At 41.3% G+C, this 19578-nt stretch overlaps 1 protein-coding gene across 2 annotated transcripts in view; it reads right to left on the bottom strand.

Moving 5' to 3' along the window:
* The window catches only part of pde3b (phosphodiesterase 3B), a 62606-nt gene that overhangs the window by 5260 nt on the left and 37768 nt on the right, over positions 1–19578 (bottom strand). Inside the window, exons 2-14 of one of the 2 annotated variants that reach the window (XM_050050553.1) lie at positions 10120–10170; positions 8612–8860; positions 7981–8132; positions 6497–6597; positions 6161–6392; positions 5956–6047; positions 4727–4890; positions 4415–4549; positions 3966–4077; positions 3717–3830; positions 2705–2904; positions 771–974; positions 336–497 (exon numbers count right to left, since the gene is read on the bottom strand). In XM_050050553.1, coding sequence (XP_049906510.1) covers positions 336–497; positions 771–974; positions 2705–2904; positions 3717–3830; positions 3966–4077; positions 4415–4549; positions 4727–4890; positions 5956–6047; positions 6161–6392; positions 6497–6597; positions 7981–8132; positions 8612–8860; positions 10120–10170 — 1968 coding nt within the window. The remainder of the gene's footprint in view (positions 1–335; positions 498–770; positions 975–2704; positions 2905–3716; positions 3831–3965; positions 4078–4414; positions 4550–4726; positions 4891–5955; positions 6048–6160; positions 6393–6496; positions 6598–7980; positions 8133–8611; positions 8861–10119; positions 10171–19578) is intronic. The other variant, XM_050050563.1, reaches the window with a different exon arrangement.

The raw sequence follows: 19578 nt of genomic DNA, 5'->3' as shown, positions 1-19578 counted from the left end.
TTTTTGGGGAGTTTTTCCTTATCCGCTGCGAGGGTCATAAGGACAGAGGGATGTCGTATGCTGTAAAGCCCTGTGAGGCAAACTGTGATTTGTGATATTGGGCTTTATAAATAAAATTGATTGATTAATTGATTGATTGATTGATTGATAGATTGATTGATTGATATAAATGTGTCAGTCATGGGTTCCCTCTGAAGGCCTTTGTAGTGGGAATTACGTTAGGTTTTTTTTTTTTTTTTTTTTTAACTTAAATTTAAAAAAATAAATTCTAAAGACAGAATGAAAGGGTCTGTGTTTCCTGAACACACTCTGCAGCATTAGTATGCAGTCCGTACCTGCTCATAAAACTCATTGACGATGCCTTCTGTCCACTTGAGGTGCAGGTCACGGACTTTGGCCGGCCCGTTGATGTCTGCCAGCTTGATACACACTTGGCACACCAGCAGTCTGTCATTCTCATTGGTCCAATCAATTCCTGGACTGTTCACATCATTCACCTGTTAACAAACAAAGGTGGATGACTTATCACGACTAGTTTATGCTGCACACATTATCCAGCATTCTGCTCAACTAAACTTAAAAGGAAGTGGTTCCCAACTGGTCCACCCACAGGGCCCAGATTGCTCCTTAGTCATTAGGTCAAGGTCCACAAAGTTAAATATATTCAGCGTCAATCACTATTTTGCCAGAAATGAAAGGATCAATCAATCAATAAGCATATATTCTGATCATATAACTCAGTAATCTGTTCAGATCTCTCCATCTCAGACCTTGGAATTGAACTCAGCCAGGAAGTCAAAGTGCTTCTTGAGGTCTGTGGCCAGTATAGCCTCGATGACGAGGAAGCGAAAACGCTTGAACTCCACGTGATCCAGGTTGACCAGGAAGTTGAACTCGGGCCTGGACAGGTAGAGGCTCCAGGCGGACGCAGCGTGGTGGTTCTCCAGCACCGACCTGTCATTGTACAGCACCGCCTACACCACACAGGAAGGAAGAGCCAAGTGATGAGAGAGGGGGGAAAGATGACACGCTCAGAAGATTCCTACAATTTCCTCTAAAATGTCAGTAATAAATTTGCTTACATAACACGTCTGCATACGTGTTACACAATTTGTAATGGCTTTAAAAATAGCAAGCACTCAATAAAATGAGATAAAAAGGACATGAGGGTATTTGGTTATGAAAGTAGAAATGCAACAGGGCTCAAGTGCGAGTATAGCTGAGGGGAGAGGCAGGTTAAAAGCAGTTACGGGGACATTAGATACCACGAAAGGCTTAAAAGATCCTTTTAACAGACAACTGTCAACATCATTAGCAATCAATAGGTTCAGGGTTTTCCTCTCTTTTCGCTTAACCCAATTTCCAGGGACTTTTACAAAAGCCAGACAGTGCCATCGCTATCACTGGTCATGTTGAGAAAATACAATATTTGAACTGGGGCACACAGTTAACCTTTTCACCCCTCATTTACTCGACTGACCACAGTGAGAGAGCACAATGGGATTAACTGGCCATGTGGTGTGGAGTTCATCTTGTGTATGATTTCCACTTGAGACACAGTTTGTAGAGATCATTTTAACTTTGTGTTAATCTTGTATATTTGCCTCCACTGAGCAGAAACCTTATACTCAGCATCAGTTATACTGTGTGTAGCTTGGCTTTGCATTATGACGTATGGAGGGAAAATTCATCTGAGGGAAATGTTGACTGTGAAGTTAAACATTAACTGGAAAACTGGAAACATAGGGTTTCTGTAGGATACTCATGGCACAGGAAGACAAACGATCAGTTCAAGTGAACTGTTTCTAATTCCGCAAATGTAACATGAGGCAGCCAAAGTGACACAGAGGCACGTGAAGAAAAAAAAAAAAAAAAGATTACGTAATGATTCAAAGAAAAAGCACAGGATATGCAGGCAGTCTATTTTGTGTGCCTCAGTGCATGTGCGTTCAAGACTATTTGTGTTGAGTGGCAGTTTTCCACGCAGCATCCACCAGGAGCCACTCTGAGAGACTTTGTCGCTGTCGCCGAGAGACAGCCATGTGATTTTGTGTTTGTACACAGGGCTTGTCTCGGGGACAAGATGTCAGCGGTGACATGTGCCCTTGATATTTGTCTTCCTGTTAGAGGGCAAGTTGCAAACCTGTTGCAAACAATGTCTCTCACTGTACTAGAGGGGAAAGTACAGACAAAGGGATAAATGCTGACACTGCAGCAAATTCAGGATCCATAATGTTATAGTACTTTATTATTATCCATGGAAACAGTGTGTGTACTTGTGTAGTTGTATGTACAGCTTGGAAAATGCGCATGTATGTAATGTACAGGTGTGATAGAGACGTTGATATCCACCAGTGTGTGATATATTTAGACCAGGATTGTCCCAATGTACAGAGCAGGACCAATGTTCATGGTGTCATCACCCTGCTGGGTGTACATACTGTTTGGCAGGGGTCACAGGAACAGTGCCAGATTGTGTGAGAGGAAGTTAATCTCACTCATTTACTTACTTGCGTCAATGCTCTGTGGTCTGACACAGCAACAACAGTTGTGGTGGAATGTCATTTTGCATAAACCCATATTTTGAACATGTGATCCTCTGTTTCTGTAAACACCAGCGTGTTTACGTGTTCCACTGAGCTAAAACAAGTTTGTCAATTCAATCTACAACACTTCAAAGTACCAATAAAAGCTGCAAGTGTACCTGAGCTGCATTAGTGGCTACTAGAAAGGCATTTGTGCGACCGGGATGGTCATAATCGTGCATTGCAGCTGCTACATAAAGGGCCATGAGCTCCAGGGCAGGTATGTTCCAGGCCAAGCAGCCATAGCTGTCATCTGAAATGGAGGAGCTTTTGGAGGAGGCGTAGGCTATCCTGCCTGGAGAGATCCCGCTGTCGGAATCTGGAACATGACAACAAACAAGATGCATGTCAGTGGAGGTCACAGTGATGAAAAATAAGATGCACATCCACACAGTCATTGTAAAATCAGCAAAACCTAATGAATGCAAAACTGGTGAATCTACGCACACAGACCCTGCTCTGTTCTCTGCTCTACCCAATTTCCTTTCACTGCCATTTCCTCATCCCCTTCTCTCTGACCCCTCTTATCAAATGACAGCTGTTCTGGCAGCCTCAGTGTTGGACGTCAGTGGATAAGCCTCAGGTAATTTCTAATGGAGCTAAAATATCATCAGCAGAGACGAGCCTGGGAATCTCTGCGTTTTGAACCAAACCATCTGCGTGCTGTAGACTGTAGGCCACATCCTATAAAAGAGGAAACTACTAAAAGCCACAACAAAATCCGTCAGAATTATCACTGTATTTCTGACATCAGAGTGCGCCAAATAATGGTCTGCCTGAGATTCCTTAAAGAAGCACCTGCCCAAACAACCGCACTTAGGGAGCAAACTAACTTGAGTGCGACTGAACTAAACCAAACAGGGCGGGTGTGAAAGCAACACGCCAGCCACGTTTAGAAGGTTTTATTTTTTAGAAACTATCCATTGATACGATCAGACAAGACAGTTCCTGTGAGCAGGCCTCAGACAGCTCAAAATGTGCGACACTGACTGACATCACGAACACACATCAGAGATTACATAATGTAATCATGCATTCAGCCTAAAATGACAGTTTTACAGCCGGATTATAACCCCACAAACTGTAACAACCATCTATGACTGATGAATTTATGCGCCCACTCATGTTTACCTGTGTCACTTCCTGTCACATGCTCGCTGTGAATCTGCTGGAACCCAGGGATTGGTCGAGTGGTCAGGTACCAGACAGCGTGGAGCACATCAGTAGCATGGACCCTGTTATGATCTGGAAGCACAGTAGTTTAGATCAGTCTATTTTACCATGTACAATACATTAGCACTCATTTGTAATATCACATACACATGCTGGGACAACACATTAAAAAGTATATATATAAATGAATGTGTGTGTAATACTCACAGGGAATGTCCCTGTAGCCACTTTCCAGAGCACAGAAGTATGACATGAACTCCCTCACAGGGATCTTGAAAATTTCAAACAGACACGTATCCTGGAAAAGGGTGTATGTCACCTGAGGAGACACAAACCAGGGTTACAGACACACACTTCTAGTGGCTCAGAAATGATGATTGAGAGTGATTACTTTTGTATGAGTCTACACATTGTTTTTCAAGAAAATTCTTCACAGTATATCTTTAAAAATACTTAACACAGTCAGACTTGGGCATGTTTAATTTAGACTAAATGGCTGTAAGTGCTGCTAACAGGCCATGAAGGCTGCAATAATCATTACATCCCACTTGAAAGTACAGTTTTCATTTCTCAATAGATTCATCAGGCTTGGGCAGCACGACCAATTAAAACATACTACTACAGGAGATGATTGGTTCTGTGCGTGTTGTACTAACATAGCTGAGTATCCTCCCGTTCTTCCCTCCTGTTTTGTCCACCAGGTCAAAGATCTGGAAGTTCCAGGTGTTCATCCTCTCCATGAGAGCCTCATGGTCCTCCAGCATAGGATCTATTCTGAACTCCTGCTCACCCTGGAGACAATCAGAAATTGTCACACAGATTAGCACAGGTATGATTTTCCATTGACAAAATTGGCGAAAACCTGAATCCGTACATGCTTAATCACTCAAAGCAACACTAGATAAAGTATGTCCCTATGTAAAAACCCTGAACCCAGAATCAGGTCAAGGCTCCTTGACTGAGCACACCTCTGATTCCTGAGTCTGCTGGTCTGTGCTCGACTTCTTCTCCTTCTCCTCCTCCGCCTGCACCTGGTTCCCTGCAACGTCTGGCCTCCCGTCCCCAGACACGTCCACCTCCACGCTCTCCTCCCTGATCAGAGGCTCTCCTGTGAACTCCAGCGCTTCACCTGCTGCGAACACAGAGCACAGTGAACGGAGAGCCACACACAGACACTACATGTCAACACTTTATTTTTTTTACTTTGCATTATTAGGTTACTTTCAGATATCTGAATTTTAAAGTGAATTCGAATAATTTTTAAAAATATTTTTCAATATACTGTCGAGATGAAAAGAAAATTTAATATATGAAAATAAAACTGATTTGCCTAAAACAGGTAACAAGTAAAATGTATGGTCCATAGTGATTGTAGGTGACCATTGAGAAAACAAAGTTTATTTCAAAACTAGAAGTCTAGGTGTTCAACAAAATTTACATTCACAAATTTTAATTTTCTAAATACAACCCTTACTTGGAATATAACGGAAAATTTGTGAAACAATGTGAAGTGTTCATTCTTTCACGTGTGCATCAACTTGCATTATATTTGCAGTCCAGCAGAGGGCAGCATTAACCCCCTAAACTGCTTCCAGTAGTGTTTATCTTTCAATCTCAAACACTGTCTGACTGGTCTGCCACCACCCCATTACACCATATAATGTGCATTAAATCAGTGTTGTAGTGTTGTATCAAGATCGTCTCGGACTCAACTGCATTATTCAATCTTGTCTCAGCCTCAGACAGAAAGGACTTTATCTTAAGACCATAACTTCATGGATATGACTAAACTGCCTGTGCAAAAGAAGGGCGTTAAATAAAGATGGTTGTATTCAGCTCCTTATAGTGTTTGTTTGTATTTGTATGCTCACAGAAAACAAAGGAAAATTCCCACACAAAAAAATTCACCACTGCTCTACCCTTTGATTATTTTATCTAGACATTTCTCGTGGTGCACTTACACATGTATGTATACAGTACGGCAATGAAAGAGGTGAATGAGGAGGAATTTTCATTTGTTTTGTGGGTATTTTGGGAATGTAGATCTTTCAGATCACTCTGAAGAATGCCCATGGTTTGCATGTCCCACATTTTATCATATGTGTGTCATGCAGTGTGGGACTCATACCAGTCTGGTCTTGGTCTTGATTTGGTTTCTGTTTAGGTGGTCTTAACTAGAACACCTTAATGTACCTACCTGATCGGCCACGTTGAGCCTCACTTGTAAATGGCTGATAGGAGTCCCCTGTGTCACCGCTGGAACCTCCCTTGAGCATCTGACGACCACAGCTTGAATGCACAGACACGACAATCACAGATATGACCAGCTGCAGTATATCTTTTGTTATAATTGCAAACATGAAAGACACAGTAACGTAACACTTCAGCGCTGCAGGTCTCACCTGGTGCAGAGAGGCAAGGTGGAGCTACGGAAGGCCTGCTGGAAATCTGGCGAGCTGAGGGTGTAGCCCAAGGGCTTGTGCAGGTTCAGACTGACACTCGGCTTTGTCAGGAAGTCAGCCGTGTCTGGGAACTCCACAGGTGATCGAGTGACGAGGGACGATGAAGAACCCATACCTATTGGCAGAGGACTGTGGCTTGGTGAGGTGACTGGGCTGAGGCTCGGAGATGCGCCTGGAGAGGACAAAGGGAAAAAACGAGAGGCATGAGATTCAGTCAGAACTTGAGCTATGAACTCACATGTAGTGTCAGTGGGAGGTTTTGTGGTGAAGCCTCACCGGTTCTCCTGGGCCCTGCATGGTAGGTGAGGGTGACAGAGGAAGACCTCTGCTTGGGAATCGTGAGCAGGTTTGGATTGGGCCCATTAGACAGACCTGAGCTGGAGCACAGAACATAGTCGTCAGGTGTTTTGCCTCATCATGTGCACAAAGAACTATCCTCTGTCAAGTCAGTCATCTAGCACTCTGTAACAAAAAGAACCTGATCATCTTAAACTCAAAGACGCGCAGCTGCCATCATACATAACTGGTCTCTACTGCCATCATGTGGAGACATATACACACTACACACCACTGTCCACACCAAGTTTATTGTTGGAGAAAATTGATCTCTGCGTGATGGATTTGTTTACAGTCACTTAAGTGCATGTAAACAGTGGGTGCCATTACTATAGTCCGCTTATACTCATTCCTTAAATGTTTTAAATGCAGATCTTTCTTTGCTTTTAGTCATAGACGAGACGAGACAATACGAATCGAGACACTATGACGTGTTAACAACTCCTGCTTTTGGTTTCTCTGTGCAAGCTGAAACTCACACAGGACTCACGGGTGCATGCTGATGTCTGTAAGTATGCAATGAGAGAAAGCGATTGATCACAAGTTCTCACAGTTTCTTGCTTGTGGGTGAAAGAGTGCTACAAATCAAACTCCGAGGCACAGTCGGTTTCGGCAATTGGGACAATATCCGTTTTACATGTATGAACATTTTCTATCGTTTTTATTAATAAAATGTAAATGTATCTGCATTCTCTTTGTTTCTCAGTTGATAATAGCAGGGTTTGTGGGTTAGCTCGCTAACTTTGAGCTTCTCATTCTCACACGAACATCTTCAAACCACAACAAAGGCTGCAAACCAAACCTGCAAGCGGCTGTGTTTGTTGTTTGTTTGTAGTTTGCAGTTTGGACAAAGACGACAAGTAATAATAAGAGAGTGACATGTTTACAAAGCCCAGAATACCTTTGTGATAGTTTAGCGTAACCAATCCGACATATATTGAATGATTGTAGTACAACCAACGTTCCACTCTGGCACTTAAAGTAACACTGAAACACGGGATGTAAAAGTAAACTCTGAGAAAAAACATTCACAGTTTTAAATCATATCTGGTTTGTGATCTACATTTCTCACCTGGTCCTCTGAACACAGATGTATAAAACACAGCTGACCTGGTTTCTCTGAAGTGCACTATTTCTGTTTTAATAATGAAGATGATTCCTTGAGACCCATTCATAACTTTTTTCAGGCTGACAAAAAATAAAAATAAAAATCACCCTTTATTTCAGAGTGCACAGGTGCTGCTGAGCCACCTGAGGACGATCACGGCTCCACTACAGTCACATTATTCACACCGTGCAGGACTCGCCATTAATCTAACCCAAAGCCGGGCAGAATCAGGGTACAGCCCAGATGACGTGTGTGAGCAGTTCTGAAGTCGGTGTGTGTGTTTCTGGAAGGTGGTGAGGCGTGTTTGTGTTGATACCTGGTCAAGTTGAGGTCAGGGTGAGGTCTCTTGCCGTTGTTGCGCTCCCAGCGTAAAGAGGCAGCGTCGAGAGGAGGGAGTGTAGAGCACGAGGAGGAGGCGGAGCTCCGCCTGGGCTGAGGTGTGGGGAGGCTGTTTCTGCTGCTCAGACCCTGATGTGGAAAAGAAAGTCTCCAGTATAGATACGTGTTTTATTACACAAACTGAAGATGCTGGCCAGGTTACATAAACATGATCACACCAAACAGATAGGAGCGTTTGTGAACTCGGGCCATGTTCAGACAGACACGAGCACAGCGTCTAAAGATGATGAAGCCAACAGAAGGCTGGTTTGGGCAATATGTTTAAACTGACTCAACTCTACCACAAGGCAGGGCAACATCATCTGGCAACACACTATGTGGTCAAGTATGCGAATGGCGTATATCTGTTATCTAACTTGTGATCATCAAGATAAAATGATGACACTCTGACAACTTTGCAAAGCTGTAAAATTCTTTCTCACAGTATGAGAAACTGCTGCTGTGTGTTACGTTGTCATATCAGGACTTCTTCAGTACCAAGACTGGCCTGTTGCTCATCTGGATACATGTTCATACTACGTTGGTGCAGTGGTAACGCTTCTGCCCACCTTAATGCTTTTCCTGTCGCTCCTCTCTACAGAGTCCTCCACCTCGTCGCAGGGGTAGAAACCTGGGAAGGGGGTGAAGGGGTTAACCCTGGGGCGGCACGAGCCTGAAAATGTCCCCATCAGGCTCGAGATGCTGCGCAGGGCTGAGATGGTGTGTGGCGACAGAGACGAGTCCATCAGCAGGTCTGACACCAGGTTCCTGGCCTCGTTGATGACTGAAAGATCCACGCCGTTGCCGCTCACAGCGCCCTGCCATACGCACGCACGCACACACACACACATCACACAGATTAGAGAACAGGGCAGCAAATACAATGCAGTAGTGTAGTTTTCAAAATGTTTGTGGTACGGTTTTGTTAAAATGTGATATATATAAAAGAGCCCTAGTTTCCGCTTATGGTCTGAGACAGTGTTGACTAGTTGCCTCCTACGCTGTGCTGCTGCCAGAGGAGCCGCTGAATGAGTTCCCTCTGAGCGGTATCTCGCTAAAAGAGTCTGAGAAGTCCGGGGCTGTTCATACAACATTCAGGACGCCACAGTTTATTCCACACTACTGAAGCTACTCCTCTTTCTGGAACCACTGCAGAGTCTGTAATAATTTCGCTTTCAGCCATGCTTGTTGTTGCCGTGGGTAACAGTATGACATCAATGTCAAAAAATATCGTGAGTATCACCCTATGAATTTTACTAAAAATTGTACCAGTGTTATCGTGAACAAGATGATATGGCACACCCCTAGCGGACACAATAAAAATAGAGGATCTTAGAACTATGAAAATGCTTATGGACAGCAGACAGCGTGAAAATCTACTGATTCCTGCTGCTAACTCAAAAGGATGTTTTGGTTAATGGCGTTGCGGTAGGAACAAAAACAGTGAGAACAACTACAGCACTGTTGCCATAAGAGCGGCCATGAGTGTCACAGGAATTAGGTTCTTTTATCAATGCTAGTGCTGTTAGCTAACGTTGGCGATTTTGGTGGACGGCTTGCGACTGAACTTTTTTTGTGTGGCCCTCAATCATATGCTGGCTCCCTAAATATGCACTCAGTCATCAAAACTTTGAGCACCCCTGAACTACAGTAAAGTGGGAGGAAAATTCACTATATATCCAGAGTGCTATGTTTATATCTGAAGTTAAATAAAATGTAAGAGCAGTGTGGCACAGAATAGGCTGTGTAGCACCTTAGGGCAGTTCTCATAAGGGAAAATGTCCCTGCTGGCTCGGCTCCGTCTATCAGGAACAAATAATGATTCTGTGTCTGTGGGAGCTAAATTCTTTGACAGATTACGCAAATAGTTCAAACAAGACAAAGAATGTCTGTGTAAGATAAAATGTGGCATGCCAACAATGCCAAGGTCACTGTATGCCAGGTTTTACACAATGTGGATTTTGCCTCACCAAAAAAATGTAAGCGAAAGAGCTGCATGTCCCAGAGGTGACAGCTTCTGCAGGTGGGCCTGAATACACCTGTGAGTTACCTGGATGAACCATGCACATGTACTGACCTGATACTGTGGTTTGTACCAGTGTTTCAGATCCCAGTCCCACAGAATCATCTGAAAAACAAAAGAGAGACACACAAACTGTCAGTCAAATGTCATCATTGTATGTGTTTGTGCCATAGAGAATATGAGGTGTATACACACAGGAAGAGCACAGGCTTTGACTTATACTCCACATTGTGCTTTATGACTTCAGAGTGAGGGCACTGGCAGGTCAGCAACGGAGCGACAGAGCTCCTGCTCGTCTATTCTGCCCGTTATCTAAACACACGGTGTAGTAACAGTTTACATTAAGGATTTCCTGCACCACACGATGCACTTTCCACTACAGGTATGCTAACGCACGCTGCCTGCGCGACAGCAGACGGAGGCCTTTCACTGAAAGCAAAAGAAGAAAAGCTAACCACTAAAACCACCGTGGTGCGTCTACAATGGAGCTGTGAGATCTTATCTGGCTCCAACTACGTCAATCGGCAGCATTTCCACGCTATCTGTCGGTAACCAAACAGGAGCTCTCACACGTTACAGTCAAAGCTGCAGCAGGTTGTGTAACACTAAGTTGCTGGACCTGAAATAAGTGTTAAGTGTAAATACAGAAATATAGTCGAGAGAGCAGCTAACTTTAGACTGTTTACACAGTCAAATTATACTGTTGCACATTCACCGATTTTACTAACATGCATTTCAGTTAAAGCACTCAAATCTTTTACTTTTCACAGCATAACTGAAAACATCTGCTACTATTTGAAGAGAATCTGACTCCAAATCATGCAGCGACAATAGGACGTGATTTCAGGTCCACCTTCATGTTTTCATGCGTAGAAATATACCAAGTTTCTGTGTGAAGTCCAACAGAACACATTTCACATTTCTTGTGAGCAGCCCGCCTGCAGTCTCACCCCCACACCACAAGGGGGAGAGACACTGAGGATTAGGCCTCATTTTGAAAAGCACCTCCACAAACAGCAGCAGCCTCAGCTTAACATGTAAACACATTTCTCCTCCTCTGTCACATCTGAGCCAGTCATCATGATGTCAGGAATAATCACAGCACGTCACAGATTATACAACGGATTAATATCAGAAACTTAAGACTTAAGACATTATACTATATTATTATTTAGTAAAATGACTAAATCCACTTTATTTCAGGGCACTGGTCCCCAACCTGGGGGTACTCTCAGGGGTCACGAGGCCTATAAATACACATATATAGATATAGATATGAATGAATGACTTTATTTTACATCAAAAACGAAAAGAACATCATAAAAAAACAAACAAGAGAAAGATAACAGTGTCCAAAAAGGAGTAGGTAGAAGGAAAACTTTTGTCTCTACCCCTTTCTTACATTTCTTCTTTTAACTCATATATCATTTCAACAAATTCCCAAATTTATTACAACTAATATTCAACTATCCTCAGTCTATTCACCACCCAATTAAATAAATAAGTAATAAACCCAGTTTATTTACGGTCCATGTACCCAGCGTTACAAAATAAATATGCACTCCACTAACAACCCTCGCTCATCTATGTACCTGCCAAAAACATATTTTTTTGAGTAGTTCTTTAATTGATTTATATTTGTGCAAGACTCCTCTTAGTTGTACTTGGTTTGTTCTTAGTTGTACGAACACATTGTTTTTTAAAATCAAATACGCATTTTGGTCATTTCTGTGAAGAAAACTGAAATTATTTGAAGCTTAGATTATTATTCAAGATATAAAATTGAACCTGTAAAATCTCACAGGATAAGGTGACACAGTGAAGACCTGAACACAAGCTATATTGAATATAATATTAAAAATCCATCAAATATATCACTTAGTCAGGGGTCTTCGGTCCACTCAACGATATAAAATGGGTCACATAATGAAAAGGCTGAGTCTTAGAGCATAGGTTTAAATGTAATTCAAGTTGTTTTGTTTTTTTACAGCTTTCTGCATTATTATTCATGTTACACAGACATGTTCCTTCCTGCATGTGATCCATGCACAATGCATGAACAGCTATAACTAAGGTTGTTAAATAGATCAGTGGCCTCATCCCATCTCCTCTAATCAGCGACTGTTTCACTGATCAAAGTGGGATGTTGGGTGTTTGTCATCAGCATCTGTACAATGCTGCCAAACATTTAATATGGCAAATAAGCCCTGCCATGGCAACCCGACATAGAGGCCAGCAAACAATGCTCCATACACCATGGCAACGGGATGGCGGGAGACGGCCGGAGGACAGAGTTGTTGGCCTTCTGCTTGTTTACGGAGAGACGCAGAAGGGCTGAAACAGACAGGGAGATGGGTAAAAGCTGAAGGAGAGGATGCCATTAAGGAGGAGATGGAGAGTTAAGGACAGAGAAGCACAGACAGAAATGCAGACACAAATGCAGACCTCCATTTAACTCAACCTAAATATGTTTCGTTTCATTTTCTATTCACCCTATCGATCACACACACAGTGACACACTCAGAGGTCTTAAGTGTGTCACACAATATAGCGCTGTGTGTGTACAGTCCATCTGCATCACACCATTTCCATATGCCTTTGCATCACCTGTGCACAATGCACAAAAACATGGATGTCCTCTCCACCTCTCGCACAGCACAGAAACAGGAAAATCTGGCTGAATAGGTGCTACCACCGTCACCACCATCATAGCGTGTGCCAAGCCACAACGTACAGTGAGGGCCTCCTGCGAGTGACGAGATTAAAATCTTTCAATGAACAAGAGACATTTTCTTTAGTGATGTTATGAAAACATGACATGGGGGCAGACGTGGAGACGGAGACACACAACTCAGCTGCTGACACTTAAGACACCTGTACACATGCAGACACACACACACACAGACAGACACACAGGCACACTGCAAAACACATCTTGTTATTTCTCACCTCTGAAGCATTGCGGTGTAATTGTGAAACATAAATAAAGTACGCTGAAGCACAGGCACTTTGCAGTCTGAGATTTTCGTTTTTTATGCTACTTTATACTTCAACTCAACATTTCAAAAGGGATATATTGTAGTTTTTACTTGTATACAAGTGCATATACGTATGAATCATGTGACCATCTTAGAAAAACATGATGCATAGCTACCCAAGAGCATGTAACATAGATAAAATTACCATTACAAGGCATTAAAATGATTATCTATTTGAAATAATAGTCTAATATATAAAAAAATCTACCTTTACCAAGGTAAAGTATAAAAAATGTACTATTAATATTAACAACTATTAACTTATAACAATTTGTAACTGAGTATTTTTGCATTGTGTGACTTTTACTGATGTACATCCTCCACCACTAGCTTTAGGGTTGGGGACCCTGAGAAAGAGAGAAAAATATAAATGTCAGTAAATCATGCTATAAGCTAGGACTGGGTAAAATAGCCTATGAATAATACTGCAATATTTTTAGGCTACAACACAATACAGGATATACATTTCGAAATTTAAAATCTCCTCTGAACTACTGTAGACTACAAGATGCTCGAATACTAAATAAACTACCGTTACAGTTCAATTAAATAAAATGCTGTTAAAATAAAGTTAAATAAAGCACTGTTCTGCTTAAGTTAAATGAAGTACAGTTTAAATCAAGTACTGTTATAATAAAGTTAAATAAAGTACTATTATAGTAAATTTCAATAAAGTACAGTTGTAATAAATTTAAATATAGTACTGCTATAGTAAAGTTAAATAAAATATTGTTATAATCAAGTCAAAGTACTGTTACACTTAAGTTACACAAAGTACTGTTAAAACAAAGGTAAATAAAGCACTGCTGTAGTAAAGTTAAGTAAAGCACTGTTAAAATAAAGTTAAATAAAGTACTGTTAAAATACAGTTAAGTAAAGCACTGTTAAAATAAATTTAAATAAAGTATTAAAATAAAGTTAAATAAAGCACTGTTAGTAAAGTTTAATTAAGTACTGTTATAATAAAGTTAAATAAAGCACTGTTATCATCAAGTCAAAGTACTGTTACAATAAAGTTAAATGAAGCACTGCTATAGTTAGGGCAAATTAAGTATTGTTAAAATAAAGCTAAATAAATCACTGTTATGACAAAGTTACATAAAGTATTAAACATAAATCAAAGCGGAGCCACTGTTGCTTTTATTCTGAAGCACCTGGCTCATCTCGGGCCGGAGGTGTTAATGTTTTTGCTGTGAACTTGTAGCTTCCGGTCAACATTTAGCTGTTAGCAGTTAGTGGGATGTTAAACAGTAACAGCCACATGGTTAAACATGAGGATTTATTCACTGTGAGCAGGAAACAAACTAACAGCTCTCCAATTCATATACTAATAATATTTGCAAGTGGCATTGGTGCTCCATGGTTACAAAATGTGACTTAATAGTTGTGGTCTGGAGCCCTGCAGATACAGAAATTCACCTCGCCTCACACACTATCATGTTTGTCACGGTGGCAAAAAAACAAAAACAAAAACAAAACAGAGTGACAATTTTTGTTTGATAAAGTCATTTTAAACATCTCATATGAAACAAGTTGTGATACTTCAAGTAAAATTGACACATCCGCCAGCCCTTATATAAACCAAAACTGCTTTTTAAAATGAAGAATTCAAAAGTCTGATTTTGCAGGGACATTGGTGCAAATGGTAATTATACATCAAAATCACAACAACACCAGACTGCCTACTTTGTAAACGTCTGTTTGTACAACTCATATATTTCACTGCTTTTTATTTTGGCTAGCTTTTAAACACACAGTCACAGACGGGGTTTGGGACTTGTACAATTGTCCATATTCAGCCTATCTGCCATTCCGAGTAACACAACAAGATTATTTATGGTGCAGGTATTTCCAAAAGGGAAATAACTGCACTATATTTATACCTTCATGAATGTACAGATACAATGTAAACAGGGAGAGACCCACACGGAGAAAACAGACACAATCAAACATGCTTACAAACACACAGGGGAAACACAGCACACATCAAAATAACCCTTCACACACACACACACACACACACAGTTATTTAACATGAGACAAGTCGTAAATATTTCCTAACAGGAGTCAATAAACCTGTGCGAGCTATTAGACCGTCAGTTTGTTACACCTGCGTGTCATATTAGCTCGGCTCTGTGCTGTGAGAGGTGCTAGAACTGATAAAAACACGCTAATAAGACTGTGGGGGGCAGAGGAAAGGTATCAATGGCAGGCAGGCATTTGTACGGAGAGAAGCAGGGCACTGCTGACGTCAGTCTGCGGCGACACACACACAGCGTCAGCAGCCCTCTGCACATGCACACACCGATAATGAGGACTGGGCTCTGGCTGTCAAGACACGCACGGGAAGAAAAGATGATACTGAGAGAGGAAAAGACAGCACAGGGTGGCTTGATTCTTTTAAGCCTGTTCAGGAAAGGGAGCTGACCAGATGAGAGCTCTGTGTGTGTGTGTGTGTGTGTGTGTGTGTGTGTGTGTGTGTGTGTGTGTGTGTGTGTGTCTGTGTCTCTCAGTGTGTGTGTCTCCTATTGCTCGGACATAGCTTGAACTGCCAGGATATGGCTGGGCCTGTAGCAGAGTGCCAAAGCTCTGGCAGGTTAGCTGACGGTAGGCCAGCAGCTGAGGCGACTGAAGGAAGGAGCAGACTGGGATTAAAAAAACAGTCTCTGAACTTTTGACCCAGACTGACTCACTACAAAGATGTTTCCTACACTCAAACACACACTCTCCAAAACACAAAACTGACACATGAGAAAATATATTATATATATACACTGTAAAATACACTAGAGATGCAGCATTTTCTTATATCTACAAAATGCATTTTGTGTTAAATATTAACAGAACATTAAATTCAACTATCTCAGTAAGGCATTTTAAGAATACAAGGAAAGAAAATGAGTGCAACTGTGAACTTACATTAACCCCGTTTACCAAACATGAGGAAGTTACTGACAAATTCAGTTTAACAACCCCAATTAAAAAGAAGTGGTGTAAAATATCTTCAGAGTGACGAGGGAGCTCTGACAAAAGTGCAAATGCAAATGCAAAATGTGCCTTGTGCAAACAAGGACAGGAAGCACAACTAAAAGGTACTTTTTGTGTAAATGGACAGAGAGTGTGAGATTTTGGGTCAAACAGTGTTTGCAAGCCCACAAGCAGCGTTCAACAGGCCAATCTTTGACATTTAGCAGCATCACTAGAGCTCAACCCACACAAGAAGCTAATGTGTCCTGGGTTCATGGCTAGTGCCCCTTATAAATTATGGCTTGACATGCAATGAGGACATAAGACAGCTTATTTTTTGGCCACATAATGTCTCTGAGCAAAGTGGGCACAGAAAAATTTAACAGCGCTAGACGCTCCGTACAAACCAACAACTGTATGTGAAGTTGGACATGACAGCTCCCCAAAAGCGAAGCCTCAATCCCCCCCTGGTGTCTGGCTGCAGTATAATAATAATAATAATAATAATAGATTTTATTTATAACGCACTTTACATTTGAATACAAATCTCAAAGTGCACAGTACAAAGGCAACAATAACAATAAAAGCAACAATAACAGTAAAATAAGTAGTATTTACAATATAGGTCATAAACTCTGCCCCCTCCATGTTAGCGGATGGGACATGAGCCAAACTAAAATCTTAAAGTAAGTAGTCAGTACATTGCTGAACTTCTCTGCCCCTACTCCAACTCCCGACCTCTTAGATCCTCAGAACAATGTCTTTTAACTGGCTCGCCTTTAAGGCTGGTGGGTAAGAGAGATAATGCCTTTGCAGTAGCTGCTCCAAAGCTTTGGAATAACCTTCCACTCTCACTTTTAAGACAAATCTTAAAACATACATGTGTTCAATGGCCTTTGGTTGTTTAATATTTTAGTATTTTATAATCTTTTTTATGTATGTAATAGTTCTTAGTTACTGGTGTTTTTCTGTTTCATATTTGTGTACATTTCATATTGCTATTTATTTGTATGTCATTAATTTATTTTGCACAGCACTTTGGTCAACTGCAATTGTTTTTAAATGTGCTATGCAAGTGCAAGAGTTCTTTTTTTCCTAATAGGTTTGGTTACAATTAGTTATTTGATGCTATAAAAAAGGGGGCTTGACGTCATGATCGACTCACGATTTAGTTGGGTGGGACCAATCCCTGTACGCTACTATGCAGACTCTGGTTTCAAAAAACATCATGAGGGCAAGATGGCAGCAGCTGTAAATCCCGAATATTTTGGCCTCATTTTTTTAACATGGGAGAAATCTTTATGCGGCACGGTGGTGTGGTGGTTAGCACTGTCGCCTCACAGCAAGAGGGTTGCCGGTTCGATCCCGGGTGTGGGAGCCCTTCTGTGCCGAGTTTGCATGTTCTCCCCGTGTCAGCATGGGTTCTCTCCGGGCACTCCGGCTTCCTCCCACAGTCCAAAGACATGCAGATTGGGGACTAGGTTAATTGATAACTCTAAATTGTCCGTAGGTGTGAATGTGAGCGTGAATGGTTGTTTGTCTCTATGTGTCAGCCCTGCGATAGTCTGGCGACCTGTCCAGGGTGTACCCTGCCTCTCACCCGATGTCAGCTGGGATAGGCTCCAGCCCCCCCGCGACCCTCAAGAAGATGAAGCGGTTAGAAGATGAATGAATGAATGAGAAATCTTTTATGAGTCAATTCAAAAGCAACACTAACATAGTTTTAATTTTTTATATTTTCACATAATTTGATTTATAGAATTTCTCAAGATCACATTTCTTTTAATTTTTGTAGGATTTAAATGGCATTAAAAACTTATCTTGACAAAATCAACAAGAGAAATGGACAGATTTTTGTAATTAAAATAAAATAAAAGTTATGAAAAAAATATAAAAATCATAAATAAAAATATCAGAGAAGTACTTAAAACGTAGCTGGCATGATAGCAACACTGCATTAGATAGATTGATTTTCTAACTGATATATTATGAATTGCTCTATGTGTGACAAAGATCGAACACTGTCTCAATATACCTTTTTTACCCCCCACATTTTTGGTCAGTTGCTTTACAAAGTCACCATTAATGCTCAATGCAATCTGTTACTCTGATGAGTGCTTTAAAGAATGTATCACACTGAAGTTGCTCGATGACAAAAGTGTAAGTGACTAAGCAGTTGCCTGTGAGGGGTCTGCACAGATGAAGTACTTCCTCTCAGTGTAACCAGCCAGACAATCTACAGGACCAAAGACTTGTAAAAATCTTTTTGCATCTGTGCTGCTTGGCTCGCCACCAGCCTACAGGTCAACAGGGCCAACGGGAAAACTCACGGTACTCCAGATGGCTAGTCCGCCTGTGGCTGTCACCAGTGTTGTCAGGGCAACCTGGCAGGACCATGGAAAATTCTTTGACTAGGGAAAGGAGCTCGTGCAAAATGTCATCCCTCTCTTTCACACTCATCTACCACTTCACTGGACTGGTGTTGTTCAGCGTCTGCCCTGCAAAGCCAGAGTCTATTGATGTCATGTAGAGTATTTTTAAGTCCATAAGTATGATAAGATATTGTCCTGTTTGTCACCAATCAAGTAGGGGAAAAGGAAAAACTAGCTAATGAGAGGTCTTCTTGGAAATGGTTTAAAAATTCCAATCATCCAAAGCATGAACAAGTTAACAGTTACAGGTCTTGTTAGTTTGGTCAGAGGAACAGCTTCAAATACACTGTTTGCTACTATTACATCTGTTAAAGGAGACATTTTCATTATTATCTCTTGGCATTTTCCATAACAATGATGTTTATTAGCTGTTGCAGTCTTTTTCATTTTGATGTTCATTTCATTTTGTGTTGCCAAATGCCCCCTGAAAAGCCCCTCACCACTTCCAGAGTGTGAACCACTGCCTTCTAAGTTTCTTATCTCAAGCTTGGAGGGGTGGAGCTACACAAACTAAACCTTAAAGTACATGACGTGTTTATTTCACTTCGCAAAGACGCATTCTTTAAATGGCACCCAAGAATTTCACTGTGGAAAACTTAATGGGTATTTATAGAAGCCAGAGTGCGCTCAACGGGGAGACACCCAGGCTAATGAAGAGCATGAAACAGGCTTCGGAATTAACGTCACGTCACGCTGCATTTTTAGGACACTTCAGGGGCTCATCTGCCACATTTGTCTATATCCTCTGCTCTACATGTAAACAAACACTAGTGGCCTGATGCTTCTTTAGGGGCACCATAGAATTGCCACTGAAAAACATACAGTGAACAATCAGAAGTAGATGCAGCATTCACAGCAAGTTCGGTGCTTCTTATATTCAAGTTTATAAGAATACCATAACATTTAAGAGTAGATTCTGTACAATGTTTGCCTCTGGCAGGGTGGAACTTAAATTGCCAGAATTTGAAAGGAGTTTTGTGACTTCCTGCCTGTCCAAAGAGGAACGTTGGGGTTTATCATATTGAACAATGATGCCTTTTTGTCTTCTGTTATAAATTTTTACCTAAAGCATAATC

The sequence above is a fragment of the Epinephelus moara genome, chromosome 1, assembly GCF_006386435.1.
Source record: "Epinephelus moara isolate mb chromosome 1, YSFRI_EMoa_1.0, whole genome shotgun sequence".
NCBI classification, from domain to species: Eukaryota; Metazoa; Chordata; class Actinopteri; order Perciformes; family Serranidae; genus Epinephelus; species Epinephelus moara.
The sequence above is the reverse complement of the archived record's forward strand: the minus strand, read 5'-3'. Positions and strand labels throughout refer to the sequence as shown.